At 46.2% G+C, this 17979-nt stretch overlaps 2 protein-coding genes across 5 annotated transcripts in view; both read right to left on the bottom strand.

Annotated features, from left to right (window-relative positions):
* LOC308576029 (uncharacterized protein) overlaps window positions 1-17979 on the bottom strand; it is a 166927-nt gene that overhangs the window by 38595 nt on the left and 110353 nt on the right. The gene's annotated exons all lie outside the window — the stretch shown is intronic.
* SETD1B (SET domain containing 1B, histone lysine methyltransferase) overlaps window positions 2860-17979 on the bottom strand; it is a 69537-nt gene continuing 54417 nt past the window's right edge. For all 4 annotated transcript variants that reach the window (XM_081174635.1, XM_081174632.1, XM_081174634.1 and 1 more), the window contains 6 exons: window positions 15977-17538; window positions 13312-13479; window positions 12192-12323; window positions 10330-10449; window positions 9172-9309; window positions 2860-7493 (listed from right to left, as the gene is read on the bottom strand). In XM_081174635.1, the coding sequence (XP_081030761.1) occupies window positions 7320-7493; window positions 9172-9309; window positions 10330-10449; window positions 12192-12323; window positions 13312-13479; window positions 15977-17538 (2294 nt within the window). In that variant the 3' untranslated portion in view covers window positions 2860-7319. The remainder of the gene's footprint in view (window positions 7494-9171; window positions 9310-10329; window positions 10450-12191; window positions 12324-13311; window positions 13480-15976; window positions 17539-17979) is intronic.

Here is a 17979-nt window from a genome sequence, read left to right as displayed (position 1 = left end):
AAAGGACTGTAACAGCTACACAGTTTTGGGGCTATGTAAAAACTGCAACGTTTGAGTCGTGGAATCAGAGAGTTGCAAGAGACCTCAAAATGAATCAAGTTGAAACCCCAGGCGATGCAGGAACCCTTCCTTGTGCCATTTTTCTTGATAGGTGTCTACCTACATGCCACCGAGTGCAGCAGCCTGCTTCCAGCAGCAACAGCAGCCAGCTGCAAGATCCAGGTGCTCACAGGCCAGGGATAAGTAGCCTTTCCTATTATGGTTTTTGCCCTTGTCCAATGAGGCTCTTGTTATCTGCCATGTCTGGAGAGCAGGGATGGGGAACCTGGTACCCTCCAGTTATTGCTGGACCCCAAACTCCCATCAGCCCCAGCCAGTATGGCAAATGGTATGGGGTGATGAGCACTGTAGCCTGCCCTACAACAGATGGAGGACTGCAGGTTCCGCCACCTCCTCTGTAGATGAACTTGGCTTCCCTGGGATTTGCGTAACTTTTGCTCAAAGCCCTTTAAAACTTAGTGGCTACCTTCACATCATTTATTAAAATATTGTTAACCCAGCCTCTGTCCAAAGGTTTCAGGACCAGGTGTACCAATAAGTAAACAAAGCCAGCTAAAAGTCAGGATCAGATAATAAAGCAATAAATAATCTTAAAACACAAGCAGTCCTTGTACGACATTATGTTAGATGAATCAACACAATGGTAAGTATGTCCTGGCAAATCAACATGGTACAGTGGAACCTCGACTTACATACGCCTCGTCTTGCGGACGTTTCAAGTTGCGTCCACGGCAAACCCGGAAAAAACACTGGGTTTGCTGCAAGTCGTGCAAGTGGCTTCTGCCATCTGCACGTGCACAGAAGCAGCCGTCGCATGCACATGCACTGCACACAAGACGTGTCTTCTAGCATCCTGTTTCGACCAGTGGACGGACCTCCAGAATGGATTATGTCGGTAGTAGAGGTTCCACTGTATTATGAGAGAGGAAGATGAATTTCTCTATTTACAGCTCCCACAGTGCTTGAGGAATTACATTTTTTTCATACTTCAGTACAAAGTGACCCAATCATAGAATCATAGAATCATAGAGTTGGAAGAGACCACAAGGGCCATCGAGTCCAACCCCCTGCCAATCTGTACTTCTTGGACTAACACAAGGATGGGGCTTTAGTTATCCACAGGCTTTTGTGCTTGCCAAAGTGTTATTGGCTCAAAAAAAATAATAATCAAATGTATGTTTCAAGTAAAAAAATGCACTTCAAAATATAAACACGATCCTGCCTCTTCTAAGGAGCAGGGTGCTTCTCTTCCCCAGAAGAGACATGACTAATTTCAGAAGGGCCAGCAGCACACATGCAACTCACTGGCCTCCAATACTATGCTTCCTATTTGAACCAAGCTGCACAGATATCTGCAAAGCTTGATGGGCTTCATTGCATATTTTATTTCAATGCACTCCCCATCCCCACCCCAGTCCCTTATCTAGGACAGGAGTAGCAAACTGTGGCCCCTCAGATATTGCTCATCCCTGACCATTGGCCATGCTGACTGGGGGCTATTCGGAGTTGGAGTCCAACAGCTGGGAGAACCACAGACTCCTGTCCCTGTCTTGGTGCATCGCTTAAGGTTTGAGAGGTTAGCTAAGGTGCTCACCTGCCCACCACACCTGCACAATCCCATCACACCTATCCTGTGCTATTCTACCTCTTGTATATACTCCACAGTTATACCCTGCTAGGATAAAAACTTTTAAAAAGCAAGTTCCTAATCCTTATGGGGGGGCAGTGAAAATACGCTTGTTTAGGATGTAAGCCGTTAAACATATTTTCCTTTCTATATATTAAGGGCAATGGTTATGTTAGGTCTGTAAATGTTCTCTGCGTAAAGATTAGGAAATCTTTCAGGCTGGTAGCAACTCATTCTCCAGCTGCCATCAGTTCAGTGGCCTGAATAGCACGATCTATGTACAAGACAGAAGTAGCAGCAGCAGGTTCAGGAGAACCCCCAGCTTTGCAGGAATAAAAAAATACTGACGGAACAAGACCAAAATGGGGAGAAACCCAAAGCAGCTTGGTAAGGGTGGAAAGCAATGGGGAGTTTTGTCTGAAGCCAGGTGCTCCGGAAGAATGCGTGGCTGGCTAGCATTCCGAAACTGAGAACTCCACACCACATTTTGTCGCAGGCAACAATAAGAGAACGTATTGGATCTGGTTGAAAGGTCCACCTGTTTTCCTCACAGCCAGACACTTCCAGGAAGTTTGAAGCAGAGCGTGAGGGCAGTGGTCCCTCTCCTGTGCATGGCTGGCCCAGGATATTCTGAATGACACAATGGACAAGATGGCCCCTTGCTGCAGCCCCAATCTCGGCACTTCAGCAGTTGCTGGCGGTCAGTGTCCTCCAGGGCAGAAAGCAGGCTGAGAGGGCAGAGGTTAAGCCACAGGGCATACATGGCTCTACTTTCCAGTATCTTGCCACTGCTCTGTGTCATCCCAGCTTGCACCACCGTAGCTGGCTGCCTCACAATAATTTATTACTTATATGCCACCCATCTAACTGGGTTGTCCCAGCTACTCTGAGCGGCTTCTAACAAAAAATAGTAAAAACAGAACACAGCCTTGCTTCTGCCTCCCATTTCCCATGACTAATGTAATGCAAGTATCTCAGAAGCCCATGCAACCATCACGTCATTTCCAGAAGCTCTGCCATATGTGAATCTTCTCTTTGACAAAGATGCATGTTCACACATCACATCTTTGTGGATATTTAGGTATTTTCAAATACCAGTTTTCTCTTTCTATGTGCTTCCAGACAGTCCTCAATAACAATTCCTGGAGCCTAATAAACCAAACACACAGCTCTTCTGTAAGAAAAGTCAGTATATTTATGGTTTGCTTTATAAAAGTTACTATAATACAATGGTACATAGTATTCAATTCACAAAAAAATTATGAACAAATATTTACAGCATGACATGCCCACAACAAACAAAAAAAAAACCACGTTCTTCTAAACAAGGTATACTGAAGACGGAGCACAGAACAGTCCCAAACTTATACAGCTGTTCAAAACAAAAGGGAACAAAAGGTTTAAAAAAATCCCAAATCTCAAAAGCAGAGATTTAATTTTGTCTTTTTTTTGTTTTGTTTTAAGGAACATAAAAAATAGATGTCATTTATTGCAAACCATTTTCCTTGCCCCTTTTAAAGGAGCTCTTTATTTTTCACACTGCGAATTAAAAACCGGTATTTTTACAGAATTCAGGTACAAGGACTAAGGTTTTCCCCTCCACAGTGTTTCATTTTAAGAACTCCCAAATTCATAGTATCCTTTGTTCCCCACCACTGCCTAGTCCCAGAAGCTCCAGTGAGGCGAGAGCTTCATGAGAACAGACAAAGCTTCGGATGAGCAGGACTTTGCTGGCTGGCGAAGACCCTGTTCATGTGGAGCAGCAGAGAAGCACTGGAGCACCTTGGAGCTCCAGACCGTGGCTAATGCAATTTTCTTTGTAACCGCTACAAATACTACGTTGGTAATTGAGAAGGAACGTTATAAAATAAAATTGCCAGGGGAGGGTCAAAGTTATAGATTTGCTTAAATACATTTTAGGTTGTCATTAATAGACTATACACATTTTCTTGTCTGAAATAAATAGATTTTGCACATTAAGGTATCAGAAAGGCAAATTTTAAAAAGCCTTAACTTGGCAGGGTTTTTCTTTTAAATCTTCAGCTTCTTAATGCTTCTAGTTTGATCTACGTATTTGACAAAAAAAAAAGATATTTTGTACAGAATTTACATTATACATAGCTTGACACAAGCTGTAAATGGCGCCAGCTCCCCTCCCCCACCCCAATCTCCCACTCTCTTATTGAGGTCTTGGGCTGACAATCTTTTAAAAAAGAACTCCAAACTACAATAGTCACTTTTAACAAATTATTTACATGCTTCTGAAGTACAAAGAAAACAGCCAAAAACATACAAAACAAAAATCAACATGTTTCTACAAGAAACAGTGTTTGAAGAGAAGAGTTTGAACGGCTGCTATGCACAGATGATGTGTCCATTTTAAATGTCAAAATTTCATCTCCCCAACCCTTTAAAAAACTTTTTATACAGAAATGCACTGAAATGATCCCTGAAAATAGGTCACAAACGACAAAACTGAAACAGCTCTCCATCAGAGTTTACAAATTATTTTCTCCATTGTATTAATAAGCTGCTTTGACAATATAAATATCTGTCAGAGTGAGACATCACTGGCTCCTTCCAAGATTTAATCTGAAACTGGGAACTAGAGTCAGGGAAAATGATTGTATGAAACCAAGCAGGCTGGGACTAAAAGCACAGGAAAGTTCGTTTCTATTTGCTAGATAATACCAGTGTGAAAACTCAATGAAAGTCAAGTTGAATCCCACACCCACCTTGCCCGGCCCTCCATTTGGAGTGGACGAGTCAAGGCTTGTGGGTGGGCCGACGAGACTTTGGCACTGCTCTTGGGTGGCTGGGGTTAGAGTGGAGACTTGTAGGATCAGGATTGTATCTCTAGACTTAGACTGGAGCCGTTATTCCTTCCAGAGATCCGCCTCTCTTGTTTTAAGGAACATAAAAATCCTCCCCTCGTTTGGAGCAGGGACAGAGAAGCTGATCACCTTTGCCCAAAAATTATTTCCCTTCGATGCAGAGCCTTTCAAGGAACAAGAGAATAACCGGATCGGGAGCAGTCAAAATTTAAAATTCAGACCACGCTTGTGTATATACACGCTTGTGTATATCAAAGAAAACACTTTTGAAAGTGTGTGTGTGTGTGTGTGTGTGTGTGTAGTTACAACTTCTATGCCAGGAAGTTGCTTCAAGTTCCAAGCTAAGGCTATCCAGCAGAACCACACTGATAAGAGTAGCTTTAGTATTGCTGTACTTCCTTAAGAAAACAATTCACTTAACACACAAAAAAATATATGCAGGGTTAATAAATACAGAGAGGCCGCATGAGGCATCTTTCCTGCACATGCCCTTACCTACATTTCCAGCTGGTGTTTCTGCAGGAGATGTGAGATTATACTCCTGGTATGAGAGAGAGTATGGGAAAGGGTGGGAGCCTGTAGATAAGGCAGCTTGCTTACTATGTTCTGTGTTACATGAAATGGATGTGGCTTTCTCAAAAGGTTGGAAGCATTAAAAAGCCACACCAAAGACATGCCAAGGAGAACCTGTAAGGAAGCAGGGGGACTGGCAAAAGAACCAAGGTCACTGCCAACCTTCTGCCCTCCAGTTTTGGACCACAATGGGAGTTGTAGTCCAAAATAACAGAAGAGCTCCAGGTTGGGGAAGGCTGGGATAAACTAACCAACTGCACACATGGTCCTCCGTACTCAATGGCCAGAGTTTGTTCAAGCTCCTCAACATACAAGGCCAGCAGAGCCGCTTTGCCCAGAAAGACACACCAGGCTTGCTTCTTCCTTTCGGCTTCTGAACCTCAAAGGGTGGAAAGCCACCGACTTTTAGATGTTATATCCAGTAGGATATAACTAGAAGAGGCTTGCAAGCAAAATTCCACTGCCTTACTATGGAAGCCATCAAGACCACACACAAAATGCCAGAGTAACTAGGTGTGGGTGCTGTGGGAAGAAGCAAAAGGCCTGACAGAGATTATCTGTGCATCTTCTGGTTCCTATTTTTTCTCTGGGAAATTAATTCTTAGTACAGCCAAGTAAATTTTATCCAAGAGCAAAAGACTGAGGAGTACTGAAGATGAGCATATATTTCAATATTTGCCCGACTCAACATTCTTTTAACAGTTTTGAGACTTTTTTTTTAAGGCACACCCCACACACTTTTCTTGCTGCAATGTTTGCTTGGGTTTTAATCAAAAAGAAGAACCCCCCCACTAATCTCTCCAGTGCAAACAAGCACTACATAATTATAGGACAGGCATTTGAGAATCAGGATGTAGTCAGACCAAGAAATCTGCTTGCTACTGAAAATAAGCTTTGACCACAAAAAAGTGCTGCTTTCTCAGGCCATAAAACAGTTGCTCTCCACACATACACAAAAAAAACACACACACACATAGACACATCCACACCCCGTGGGGACCCTCCCTGCCTTACTCAACCAAACTGAGCTAAATGAGGACTAGGCTCCACTCGGCTGAGGCAGGCAGGACCTGGTTCTTTCGTCAGAAGTCTCTTCAGTACTTGGGAAGAAGGAAACCTAAAAGATTGTCATTTAAGGACAAGAGCATTCTGCCAAAGGGGACGGGATGATGAGGGTGAAAAACCAAGGAGATAAAAGCAGCCGCTGACTTGGGGAGGACAGATCTTGTCCCAGCCCCCACTTGGCATCTGAACAGCCTCTATGCATTTGGAGGGGAGGGAGATGTTTGCCCCGGTTTCCTGTGCAAGCCTCAAGTGTGTGGAGGACGTATGGAAACAGGGCTTGGTGGAGCACACTCAGAGGGCTGCCAAACCAACAGTTTCTACAGCATAGCAAGTGCTACAATAGAGAGGGAAATTTGGGGGGTGGGAGAAGGGATCCAGCTCTGCTTTTAAAAAGAAAAGGGAAGTGGGTTCGTTATTGGGTTCCTAAAGCTATAGTTCCCCCTCCCTCCCCAAGGACCAGCAGTGTGCAGAAATCCCAGGGGGGCACCAAGGTGACAACATCAACCACAACTCTGATCCACAGAAGGGAGGAGGGTTGTCCTTTTGTGCATCGCAGACCCAGACAGAATTCCCCGCCTGCTTGAGAAAGCCTCCACTTGACGTCGGTGTCCCAGCGCTCACTGCAGGCGATCCCAGCCAGCTTCCATTCAACTTGTGGCCTCTTGTGTCTTTAGTCTCTGCTTCACATTTTTTGAATGTCTTTCTCCTGACCCTCCACAAGACAAAACTAATGAGTAAAAGGTAGCAGCATTTTATGGAGAGAGGAACATGTTTAAAGGATAATAAGGGTACCTTGCTCTACCCATGAGAGCTACACCATAAAGGAGCGAGCAGAGCAGGAGGCGGGGAGAAGAGAGAGTGTTTTGATTTATGGTGCCACTGAGTAAGAGGAACGATCACGAGGGGTGGAGAGAGGTGGGGTTGTGAATCTGAAGATGAAAAGCACCTGCAGCTTGAAGAGTCCTAATGTGCGTGTCTTCAATTTGCACTTCTCCTGACAGAAGGATAGAAAGTGCCATATAGGTTCCCCTGTCTCTTCCTCATTTTCCTTCTTCCACCTCATCTCTCTTTTTTCTTACTTTTTTTTTTTTGGCAAAAGTGCAACCACCCTCGGCTACCACAGTTTGGACACAGCCACCACGCGGCAAAAACCTTGGGCTTTAATTCAGGGTCCCTCTGCAGTTCTCGGAGCCACACAAACAGGGGATCTTTACATCCTCAATGGGGAATTTGTAGTCGTATGTAATTTCCTCATTCACATTGATGTACTGCTTCGAGTAGATGACAATCTTCTTCTGAGATTCCACTGTGATGACTTTAGCGTAGCAGTTGGGCTAAAACAAAAGAAGCAGTTAATTAAAAGCTTTGGCTTAAAGATTTTGATTCGCTTGTTTAGATTTCGGACCCATCACTGTCTTAGTATGTGTGTGCATGTGTGTGTTCTGTGTTTCTGGGAAGGGAGGCTGAAGAAACAAAACAAAAAATACTTTCTAGCCACCTTTTAATATACTTGAGAAGCACATATGATAAGCACAGCATTAGGCACAGAGAAAACTTAAAGAAGTTGCAAATATCACTGGTTTAAGGTGCTGGTTTTGACCTTTAAAGCCCTACACGGCCTAGGACCCCCATACCTACGGGACCGCCTCTCCTGGTATGTCCCACGGAGGACCTTAAGGTCCACAAATGACAACACTTTGGAGGTCCCAAGTCGCAAGGTGGTTAGGTTGGTCTCAACTAGGGCCAGGGCCTTTTCAGTACTGGCCCTGACTTGGTGGAACGCTCTGTCACAAGAGACTAGGGCCTTGCGGGACTTGACATCTTTCCACAGGGCCTGCAAGACAGAGCTGTTCCACCTGGCCTTTGGTTTGAACTCAGTCTGACCCTTATGTTTTCCCTCCCCTTATAGTTTTGATCCATGGGCTACTTTTAAAATGAGGCTGCATTTTAAATTGCATTTTAACCTGTATTTTAAATTGTCCCCCCCATTATGTTTTTATTGTAATTTTACTGGTGTTAGCCGCCCTGAGCCCAGCTCTGGCCAGGGAGGGCAGGGTATAAATAAATATTATTATTATTATTGATAAACAGGCACGAGGAGCAGGGGAGGGAAATCAAAACTGAAGAGCCAACAATCAGTCACCTCCTTCCATAAGACAGCATGGGTCTTAGGATTGTGGGAAACAGAGAGGCCACTGGAGTGGGAAGGTCCACCCACCCACCCACCCACATGGACTCTCTACCCCTACAAGTTTGTTGCCCCACTGTGATGACAGTTGGAGCCACCAGGGGACACAAAAAGGAATTGGGGGGCGGGGAGGTGACAGGGGCTTGGAAAGGGGAGATGCTGCCACGACCCAGGTGACACCAGGGAGAAGCACCCAGTTTTGAATGGGTGTCTCAGGGCCATCCACTTGCCCCTGCCTGCAGTTGAGATAAAGCCAGGACACAGGGTGAGCCTGTGGCAAAGCGGTGAGTGTCTTCCCTCCCTCTGCACATGGGGATGAGACCTTGCCACAACAAGATTATGGGCTTGGCAGCAGCAACTGCAGTGAGGAAAAAACCAGGACCAGGGTAGCCCTCAGCAGCTGGTAATGGAGAGCAGAGGAAGAGGTGGTGTTGGGGGTGGCAGCGCTGCGTCCTGGAAGCTTTGCTTTGATGACACCTGCCCCTGTGAACAACAGCCCTAGTCTGGATAGCAGCAGCTGCTGATGCAGTGAGATCAGTGACAATGGTGGCTCCTACTGCCTGGGCAGCAATGAAGGAAGCCCAGATGCAGCCCTGATGCCACACCACAACCGGACCAGGTAGGGCTGGCAAGGGGAGCAAGCAGAGAGCAAAAGCACTTCTGTCTGTCTGTCTGTCTCTCTCTCTCTCTCTCTCTCTCTCTCTCTCTCTCTGTGTGTGTGTGTGTGTGTGTGTGTACCTACACACCCTTTCACATTTAATACAGGAATAAAGCCTGATGCCACCAAGTGAGTGATGGTGCTTGTAAGGCCAAGTAACACTTACATTGCAACTGTGGTTAATAAACCTGGCGAAGTTTCCACACTTTGTTGCATCTATAATCGTGTCGTGGTCAACCCTGAACATGTAACTGCTGCCAATGCCTTCGTCTTCATACCGCTTCTCTCGCATGTCAGCAATTACCTGCAGAACAAGCCAAAGGTCACAAGAGCTACCTTCCAAGAGCAGCCACATTAAGAAAGGGAGAGAAGAGGGACCAAACCAAAGAGGTGACACCTGCCAGAATTTTGCTGCTCACCATTTTAAAAAGACCCTCCATGGCTGAAAGTAAAAAGATTTCAAAAGGTAAACAGAGAGCAGCATTTCCACAGGGATACTGGCACAGGAGAGGGCAATACAGCCGACTCACAAGTTGTGTGCATTGGACTAGCGTGGTTGCAGTTCTATGTGCTTGGGAGCTGGCCAGAACTCAACCACACAAATTAAACACAGCAAGGCAGACAGCATAAAAGCTCTTTCCGTGCCAGTCCTATGCAATACCTTCCCAAAGCCCAGGGAGCAGGACTGAAGCAGCCACCTTGGGCTGCAAAATCTTGTAGGGCGGCACCCCACCCACCCAGCTCAGGGTTGGCAGCAGCAGCAGCAGCTTCTGATTAGAACTCGCAGAACTCTCGCAACTTCTCACAGAGCTTCTGAGATCTCGCGTGAAATCTTGCGAGAGTTCTGCATCATCTGGTGAGATTTCAGGTGAGGGGCAGCACCTTCCTGTTTGACCTCAGGTGTCCAAATAGGGTGGGCCACCCATGTTGGTAAGCAAGGCAGAAAGCTTAAAAGATCTCCACTTTGCATGGGGGGGGGGGCAAGGCCCACTTGGAAAAGTAAGAATGGCCGAAGGGGGCAGTTCTGGGGTTGTCATTGCTGCTGTACAGAACAATGCATGTATCAGACCTTCAATCTGTAAATAAAGCATTTTAAATTTACTGAACGATGTGTGGTCTGTTTATTCCCAGAGGGGCAAAAAGAAACAGAGTGCTGTAAATGGACTGAATGGGATAGAAGAGGGACAGTGTTGCCCGCCTGCAGGCTGAGCTAGGGCAACACATTCTGCCCCCTCACTCTACTGCACGGCCACATGGGGCTCACGCCACTCCTTACAAGCTGCTCTATGGTTGGAACTCCGACACGTGGCTCCTCTCCTCTTACCTGCCGGATATTCTGCCCCACATACTCAATCACCATCTCGTCAGCAGCAATAGGCTCCATTGCAAAGAGTCCCCAGTCGTGAATGTGACTCTTGCAGAATTTTAGCTTTTTCTTCCGGAACTGTGTGATGGGGAAGAGAGACAATAAAAAGGGTGCCTGTAAGCCGTTTGTTCGAAAACCGGCACAGTGCTGGAGCAGACTGAGCACAGCAGGGCTTACAACCCAGCAACATGCCATTCAGAAGATCCATTTCTAAATAAGCCGAAACCACGTTTTAGAGGCTGCTTAGCTTGGGCCACGGCAGCCAGTGCCCCTTCCTGCCACACTTCCCATTTTAATGCTACTTTATCAGAGTAACAGAAAACAGAGAGACATGTAGAATATAAAATAATGGCAGTCCGTAAAAACTAATATGGAGTTACTTGAAGAGAACAGGCAATCCTGTTTGATATTACTTGTTCTTCACAGGCCATCTCCAGGGTGTGAGGAACTGCATTAAAGCCAACATGGTAATTCGGAACAAAACTACAGTCATGAGTTTTCCAAAGTCATTTAGATTATTTAATTGCCATTTTATTCCCTGCTTGTGTAAATAATAAAACTGTTGGTTCAAACATTTTTGTCCTTTCAAGATTTACAGCCAAGATGATCAAGGGTTTGGAAACCAGGCCTTATGAGAAATGGTTGAAGGAGCTGAGTACGTTTAACTTGGAAAAGAGGAAACTGAGAGGAGATAGGATAGCCATCTTCAACTATCTCAAGGGCTATCATATGGAGGAGGAAGCAAGCTTGTTTTCTTCAGCTCTGGAGGGAAGGAGTCAAACCAATGGCTTCAAGGGACAAGAAGATTCTGACTAAACAGCAGGAAGAACTTTCTGACAGTATGAGCTGTTTGACAGTGGAAAGGACTCGCTTGGTAGACTCTCCTTCCTTGGAGGTTTCAAAGCAGAGGTTGGATGGCCATCTATCAGGGATGCTTTGGCTGGAATTCTTGCATTGCAAATGACCATTGGGATCCCTTCCAACTCTGCAATTCCACAGTTCTATTATTTTGGGTGAGCTTTTCATTTAGGGCCCCTGTCACACTTCAGTATACAAATAAGTTGAATTGGAACTCCTTTAAAGGTAAAGGGACCCCTGACCATTGGGTCCAGTCGTGACCGACTCTGGGGTTGCGGCGCTCATCTCGCTTTATTGGCCGAGGGAGCCGGCATACAGCTTCCGGGTCATGTGGCCAGCAGGACTAAGCCGCTTCTGGCGAACCAGAGCAACGTACAGAAACGCCGTTTACCTTCCTGCCGGAGCAGTACCTATTTATCTACTTGCACTTTGATGTGCTTTCGAACTGCTAGGTTGGCAGGAGCAGGGACTGAGAAACGGGAGCTCACCCCGTCGCGGGGATTCAAACCGCCAATCTTCTGATCAGCAAGTCCTAGGCTCTGTGGTTTAACCCACAGTGCCACCTGCGTCCCTGGAACTCGCTTTAAATCTCTCCAAATTTTGGCAACCATCATTCTACTTGCCACAAATGTATCTCCAATTAAGTTTTATTATGCAATTCCAAATAAATGTAATGGTGCCAACTGAGGGATATTAACCATTCATTCTCCAGCTACTTTTCTCAATTCCTGGAATTTCTTGAAACGTCACATCCCAGAATTCCTGCCACCCTTCAGGCCTTCTCTCAAAGGAACTTGCAGATTCCTTCTGCAAAGCTTGTCCCAAGACCACAGCAACATGATTTTAACCCTTTCCTGCCATTCCTCAATCAAATACTTCGTCACTTGGAAGGCAGACAAATTCACTGACCAGTAGGGGTTATAGTAAATGGAGGCTTCCAAGAGGGAAGCTGCACAACTTACCTTGAGCTGGTTGAATTTGAGCAAGTCACTGTCGCAACTGCCAGGTAGGGAGGACAGAAGCCTGCGTTGCTCGGACCTCCTCTCGGAGCCAGCCCGGGTGGAAACGTGCACCTGAGCAGGAATGCTCATTCCCTGAGGACCAAAAAAAGGACAGCATAGCAGTTAGCAAGCAGCTGAGTGGAACTGGTCCCAGGCAGGTTTAGCCTCAAGGCTGGGGTGAGCTCAGTGACACAGCATCTGCACGCTGAGAAATATTTTTGCTCAAGATCCCAGAGAGCTGCTCAAAGATGGCAGACTGGCCCATAGCCAAGGGGCAGTGCAGCCCATGCTTATCCTGCAGAGGGCGCCAGGCTCAATCCCTGGAGCCTGAAGGAAGAGGGAAGGTGGCGAGGAAGACCAGGGCTGGATGCCCATAGCCAGTCAGAGGAGCCAGTAGTGGGAGAGGCCTGACGCAGCATAAGCCAGCCACACACCCACCAACCTGCCCCCCTCCAGATGTTTTGGGCTATAACTCCCATCATCCCAAGCGAACACAGCCATGTAGTGGTCCAAAACAACTGCAGGACACCCAACTGGCAAAAAGTGGTGTAACGTAAATTCATATATTATTGTTTTTTGCTGACTTGATCATAAGGCAGTTACTTACTAGGCAAAAGGTTCCTGCATTGAGGGACCCCAACTCTACAATTCTATGATGCTATTCTATATAGAGAACATTCTATTCTTCTAAGTGAGCTAATAAAATATATTAATCCTATTAAAAATTAACCCCCAAACTGAATGCTCCCCACCCACCCACACGTTTGTCCTGCCGCCTTTTCTAGCTTTTTTTCTGCTCCACTCTTCTGGCAAGGGAGAACGCACCCCAGCTGACTTGCCTGCCACATTGTCCCATTTATACCCCCTAACATCTCATATCCTTGCCTGCCACCTTCTCCAGACGGTTACAATTAAGTCAGCAACTCAAGGGTGCAATTCAAATGCCATGTCTTTTCTGCCCCCAAACTGTAAGAAGGTTCAAGTGGACTTCAGGGAGGAAGGAGGGAGGTGCCTGCAGAACTCCCAGCCAGACACACAGAACGGGATAGCAAGGAGAAGGAAGAGGGGACCCGTCCTTTACCTGCGTGTCGGCAGGAGGCTCCTCTGCAAATGCACGGCTGTTATTGAGGTATTTCAGTTTGTCCTTCTTGTCGATCTTGTAGTAGCCTTCGCTGCGGGCACAGCCTGTGACGTGCTCCCGCATCCCATCGTCCCGTTTTTTCTTCTTTGGAGTAGAAAAGCTGGTTGGTGGACTCCACGTTAAGGAAAAACCCAGGAAAGATGCGGGCTGCAAGGCCCTGCAATTATGCCAGCAAAGCTTGCTGGGCCCTTGGCCCTCAGCCAGAGATGGGCAACATTTTCTAGCCCAAGGGCCTCCTTGCCACCTGGGCCACTTTCTAGGGCTGAATACCAGTGGTGGGCAGGGCCAGAGGGGAAAGCAGGTGGAGAAATAGGTGCGGCTTTTACCTTTGCAGAGTCTGCTACATTCCGGCCACAAGAAAGTCGGGAGTTTCTCTCTCTCTCTCTCTCTCTCTCTCTCTCTCTCTCTCTCACACACACACACACACACACACACACACACAGCTTCCATCTAGGTAAGCATTAAAAACTTTCATGATGAAAATAAGTAACAAACAAGCGAGTTAAAAATCAGAAGAGGTAAAATGATTGCCTACCTAGGGGTGTCTTCAATACCTGGTGGAATGCCAGTCCCGATGGGGCCTCTTGTTCTTCAGCAGAGAGGGCATTCCACAACACTGGAGCCACCAGAGGAAGAGCCCACCTTTGTGCTACCACAAGCCAAGCATCATCCAGCCATGTCAAAGCTAGCTGGGTATCATTTGCTGATCTTAATCCTCTTAATTAGCAGTGGAAGGGAAGATGCTTTTTCAGGCATTAGCTAGAGGAATCACTCCAATATGTATTTGGTAAGGGAGTGGAATTTCCCATTTTCTCTGTTAGGCAGATCACTATGTAACAACTGCCAGACACAAAGCATGTCAAAAGTACCGTAATCTTCCACTGAACCATTGGCAGAGGAGCATGTGAGCCTGTTAAGTTTGCAAACTCATCAAGCAGAACTGAATTGTGCCTGACAAAGAGTTCTGTGAAATGCTAGGGTTGCATATCATTTTTACTAAACAAAATGATGTCAATAGATGGTACTAAGCAAACAGTTTTAACTTAGTGTTCTGCCTTTATTTTTTCCTTATTATATTTTTTGGGGGGGAGGGGATGTTGAATTTGTTGGTGTTTTAATTATGTATGGATTTTATAATTTATTTTAAACTTGTAAACAGCTTGGAAGCCATTTTGGCATGTTAGTGGTATATAGATATAATTAATAATAATAATAATAATAATAATAATAATAATAATAATAATAGTACCAGAATGGCTACGTTTAAAATTTAGTAATGCTTTTAAAATAAAAGATGCTGCACTTACTTATTACTAATCATCACCTGTATTTTGAATCAGTTATGTTATTAATCACTGCTTCGGTTACTACCATAACAATGCTTAGCAAAAATGATTTATGTCATCGTCATCAGCACCATTCCATTTCTAAGTCTGCAGACTAGCAAAAGGTCTGAATGTCTGGTCCAGTTTCAGTGCTCCCAAGGAGGCCAGCACTTTAAATAGGGGTTTTAAATCTTTGCCACAGCAGGCGCCTCTAAAAACTCTCCCTTTAGTATGAAACAGACAACTCAATTGGCAGAATTGTTAAGTAGAGCAAGCGGTTTCGCTGTGGTGTGAAACAGGAGTTCAGCACACTCCATGGGACAAGGGAAGACTAACCTCAACAGGATGATATCAACAAATGGGATATATTAGGAAGTTTGGGGGCTTAATGTCAGAAATGCTTTTTGAGCCCCCCAGCCCGTTGCACAGAAGAACCTTGAAATTCTGCAGAAGTGTGTAGTAAGAACAAAAGCAGGTTTTCATGCGCTTATAGAAGCTACAAGTCATATAAAATTTAGCCCACTATTTTAGGGCCAAAAATACATTTGTATCTGATGACTGCAAATAATCATTACAGCAATCCCCAACTCTTTTTATGTAAAAGGCCCTTTATAAGAATGTAAGAAGAGCCTGCTGGATTAAGCCAACCAATTGCCCATCTAGTCCAGCATCCTGCCCACACAGTGGGGAACCCAATTTCTGTAGTAAACCTGCAAGCAGGACCTCCTGTGGTTTCCGGCTATTGTTTTTGACTATAGTTATGGCACTGTCAGTTACGTTCAGGGAGCCTAGCCTTTAGAAACAGGGCTTTGCCCAGTCAAGGGGGTTCAGGAACTGCTGAGAAGCCTGCTCATGAGTTACTGTTTCTGCTCCTATAGAGGAATAACTGGGTCCTTTTTTGGCCAGGATGGTGGTCTAGTCATTGCTGAAGAGACCTATTTGCTGAATGACATTAATAAATAGGAAATATTAAAAAGTAGTCAAGTTTGGTATTTTAGCAACTAAACTTAGAAAGGATTTTGTGGACAACAGTGCATTAGACTAAGTTCTGTTTCTTATTTCACTTTCTAAACAGTTTCTGGAACTGACCTGTTATTACCATATGCAGTGTATATATTTTTATATTTTTTCTGCAGTATTGTTAAGGCTTATTGCTTACAACAAAATTACCAACCAAGTACAGCAATGCCCAATAAAACCAGCTCCTCAAAAACAATACATTCCCGAGGAAGCCCAATCTGGTAATCCAGCAAAAAAAGAAAAAGGGAAAAAAGGATATGAGGATGGTATACCCAGAGGGTATCATTGAGCCAGTCCATGCCATTGTCTTGCTGCAACAGGTGATCGTATGTAACACACAGGAAATGGATATCCTCTTCGTCAATGCCCCCATTCCAAATGTCATATAAAATGGTCATCTCCTCAAACTCAGAGCGGGGCCTGAAGTGATACTGATGAGGGGAATACTCAGGGGAAGGAATTGTTGGAACATCCTCCGGCCTCTTTTTCTGTCGCCTCCACTGTCTTTTGGATTTCAGGTAGGCCTCTTCTTCTTTCAAGTCCTCGTTCCACTGGTTCTCCAGCTCCTTAAAGGGAAGCTTCTCAGCTAGAACATCTGGGGTGAGCTTGTCATGGAAGCCTTCATTCCGGAAATCCAGGGTCACTGCTTCCGGATCTTTCAGGGCATAGAAAGCCTCTGGGTGGCTACTCAACAAATCTTTGCTCACAGCACTTTCAGTCAAGACAACTGGGATGGGAAGAAGAGGAGGCTCAATGGGCTTGCCAGAATAGGCATCCAACATAGGGCCCAAAGGAGAGGATCGTTTCGGCCGCCCTGGTTTCCTTTTGATGGGCAAGACAGAAGAGGGAGGCTGAGGCAGGAGAGGAGGGGAAGCCACAGAGACTTCTGGGTAGGGCAAAAGGGGCCGTGCCTCTGTGGTGTACTCCTCTAGAGGCATCTTTGAGTCCACAGAAAAGCTAGGGAGAGCAGCAAGAGGTACTGGCTGGCTAGGGGGCAAGTCGAGACGTGCAAGGAAAGCTGGGACAGGTGGACTGGCAAAGGGAATGGGGGAGGGAACACTGTTCCTGCCAGCCAGTAAGGAAGCACCAAGAGGTTCTTTAAAGACTTTCTCATCAGGTTCGTCTTCAGAGGGCTTCCTGCCTGACGAAAGGCAAGGAAGGGTAGCACCAGGCTCTGGGAAAGTCGGGGTGAAAGTGAAATCCCTCCCAGGCGTCCGAGGAATGCCGCCACTGTTGATCCCGGGGGACTGGGATGGGTAGGAAAAGGGGCTTCCTGGGACCTGAGGGGAACTTAAGGTCAAGCTGCTTCCTGTGAGAGGAGCGTCATTGCCAGGGGTGGCTGGGACAGTGTCCGTGCTCTGGGACTTGGAGAAAGTGTGAGAGCACTTGGCTGCAATGTCCCGTCCAGGAGTCCGAGGGAGCTCTTCTTCCAGAGTTGGTTTGGTCATGCTTAACTGATCCGGGAACTGCTCTGGAAGGAGGAATGGCTCCTCTTTACCAGATGTGACTGAGGGGAGGGGAAGCGAAGAGGGTGGCACCGCAATGAGTGGAAGCCCAGGAGACTCCAAGTGAGCCTGCCGCTCTCCCCCGGGAGTCCAAGGGAGACGGTCCTCTTCCTCGGCTGAGCGGGACTGTCGGCTTTTTGCTGGGGCTTCAGAAATGTTGTTGTCCGGCTTGGTGAAAAAGGAGGTACTGCTGGCCAAAATGTCTCCAAAAAGCCCCACCGGTGTTGGTGGACAGAGGTTTTCTTCATCCTGACTCTCTGGCTGTGGGCTGACCAGCGCCTCAGGCTCCAGCTCGACATCGGGTTCAGACTCCTCCTCTAGAAAGAAAAACACAGAGGAGCAAATGACACACCTTAAGGAAACACACCGTGGTTACAAAACTGCCTGAAGACTGGAAGGGACGCAAAGGGCATTTACCCCAAACATCTGGGGCTGGGAATGGAAACAGGATCTATACAGGCGGCAGACTGAAGGATGTTCACGGAGCACCGAGGTAAGAACCCACTTGCAAACCCCTGCAAAGCTCCACTAAGTCTTCAAGGATGCAGCTAACACATTTTCAAATTCCTGTCTAAAATCACAAGGGCTAGAACTGTGCCATTAAAAAAGCAAATTACACGCCAGATACCCACTGGTATCTACTTGGGCAGTCAGCACAAAGTGCACACAATCCTAATTTTCAGCAGTTTTTCTACATCATCTTTGCCACCACATAGTGACAAACCCAGTGGACAGAGAAGCCAGGCTGAACGAGGAAG

Source organism: Podarcis bocagei, assembly GCF_964188305.1.
Source record: "Podarcis bocagei genome assembly, chromosome: 16".
Lineage (NCBI taxonomy): Eukaryota > Metazoa > Chordata > Lepidosauria > Squamata > Lacertidae > Podarcis > Podarcis bocagei.
This window is presented reverse-complemented; position numbering and strand designations above follow the sequence as displayed.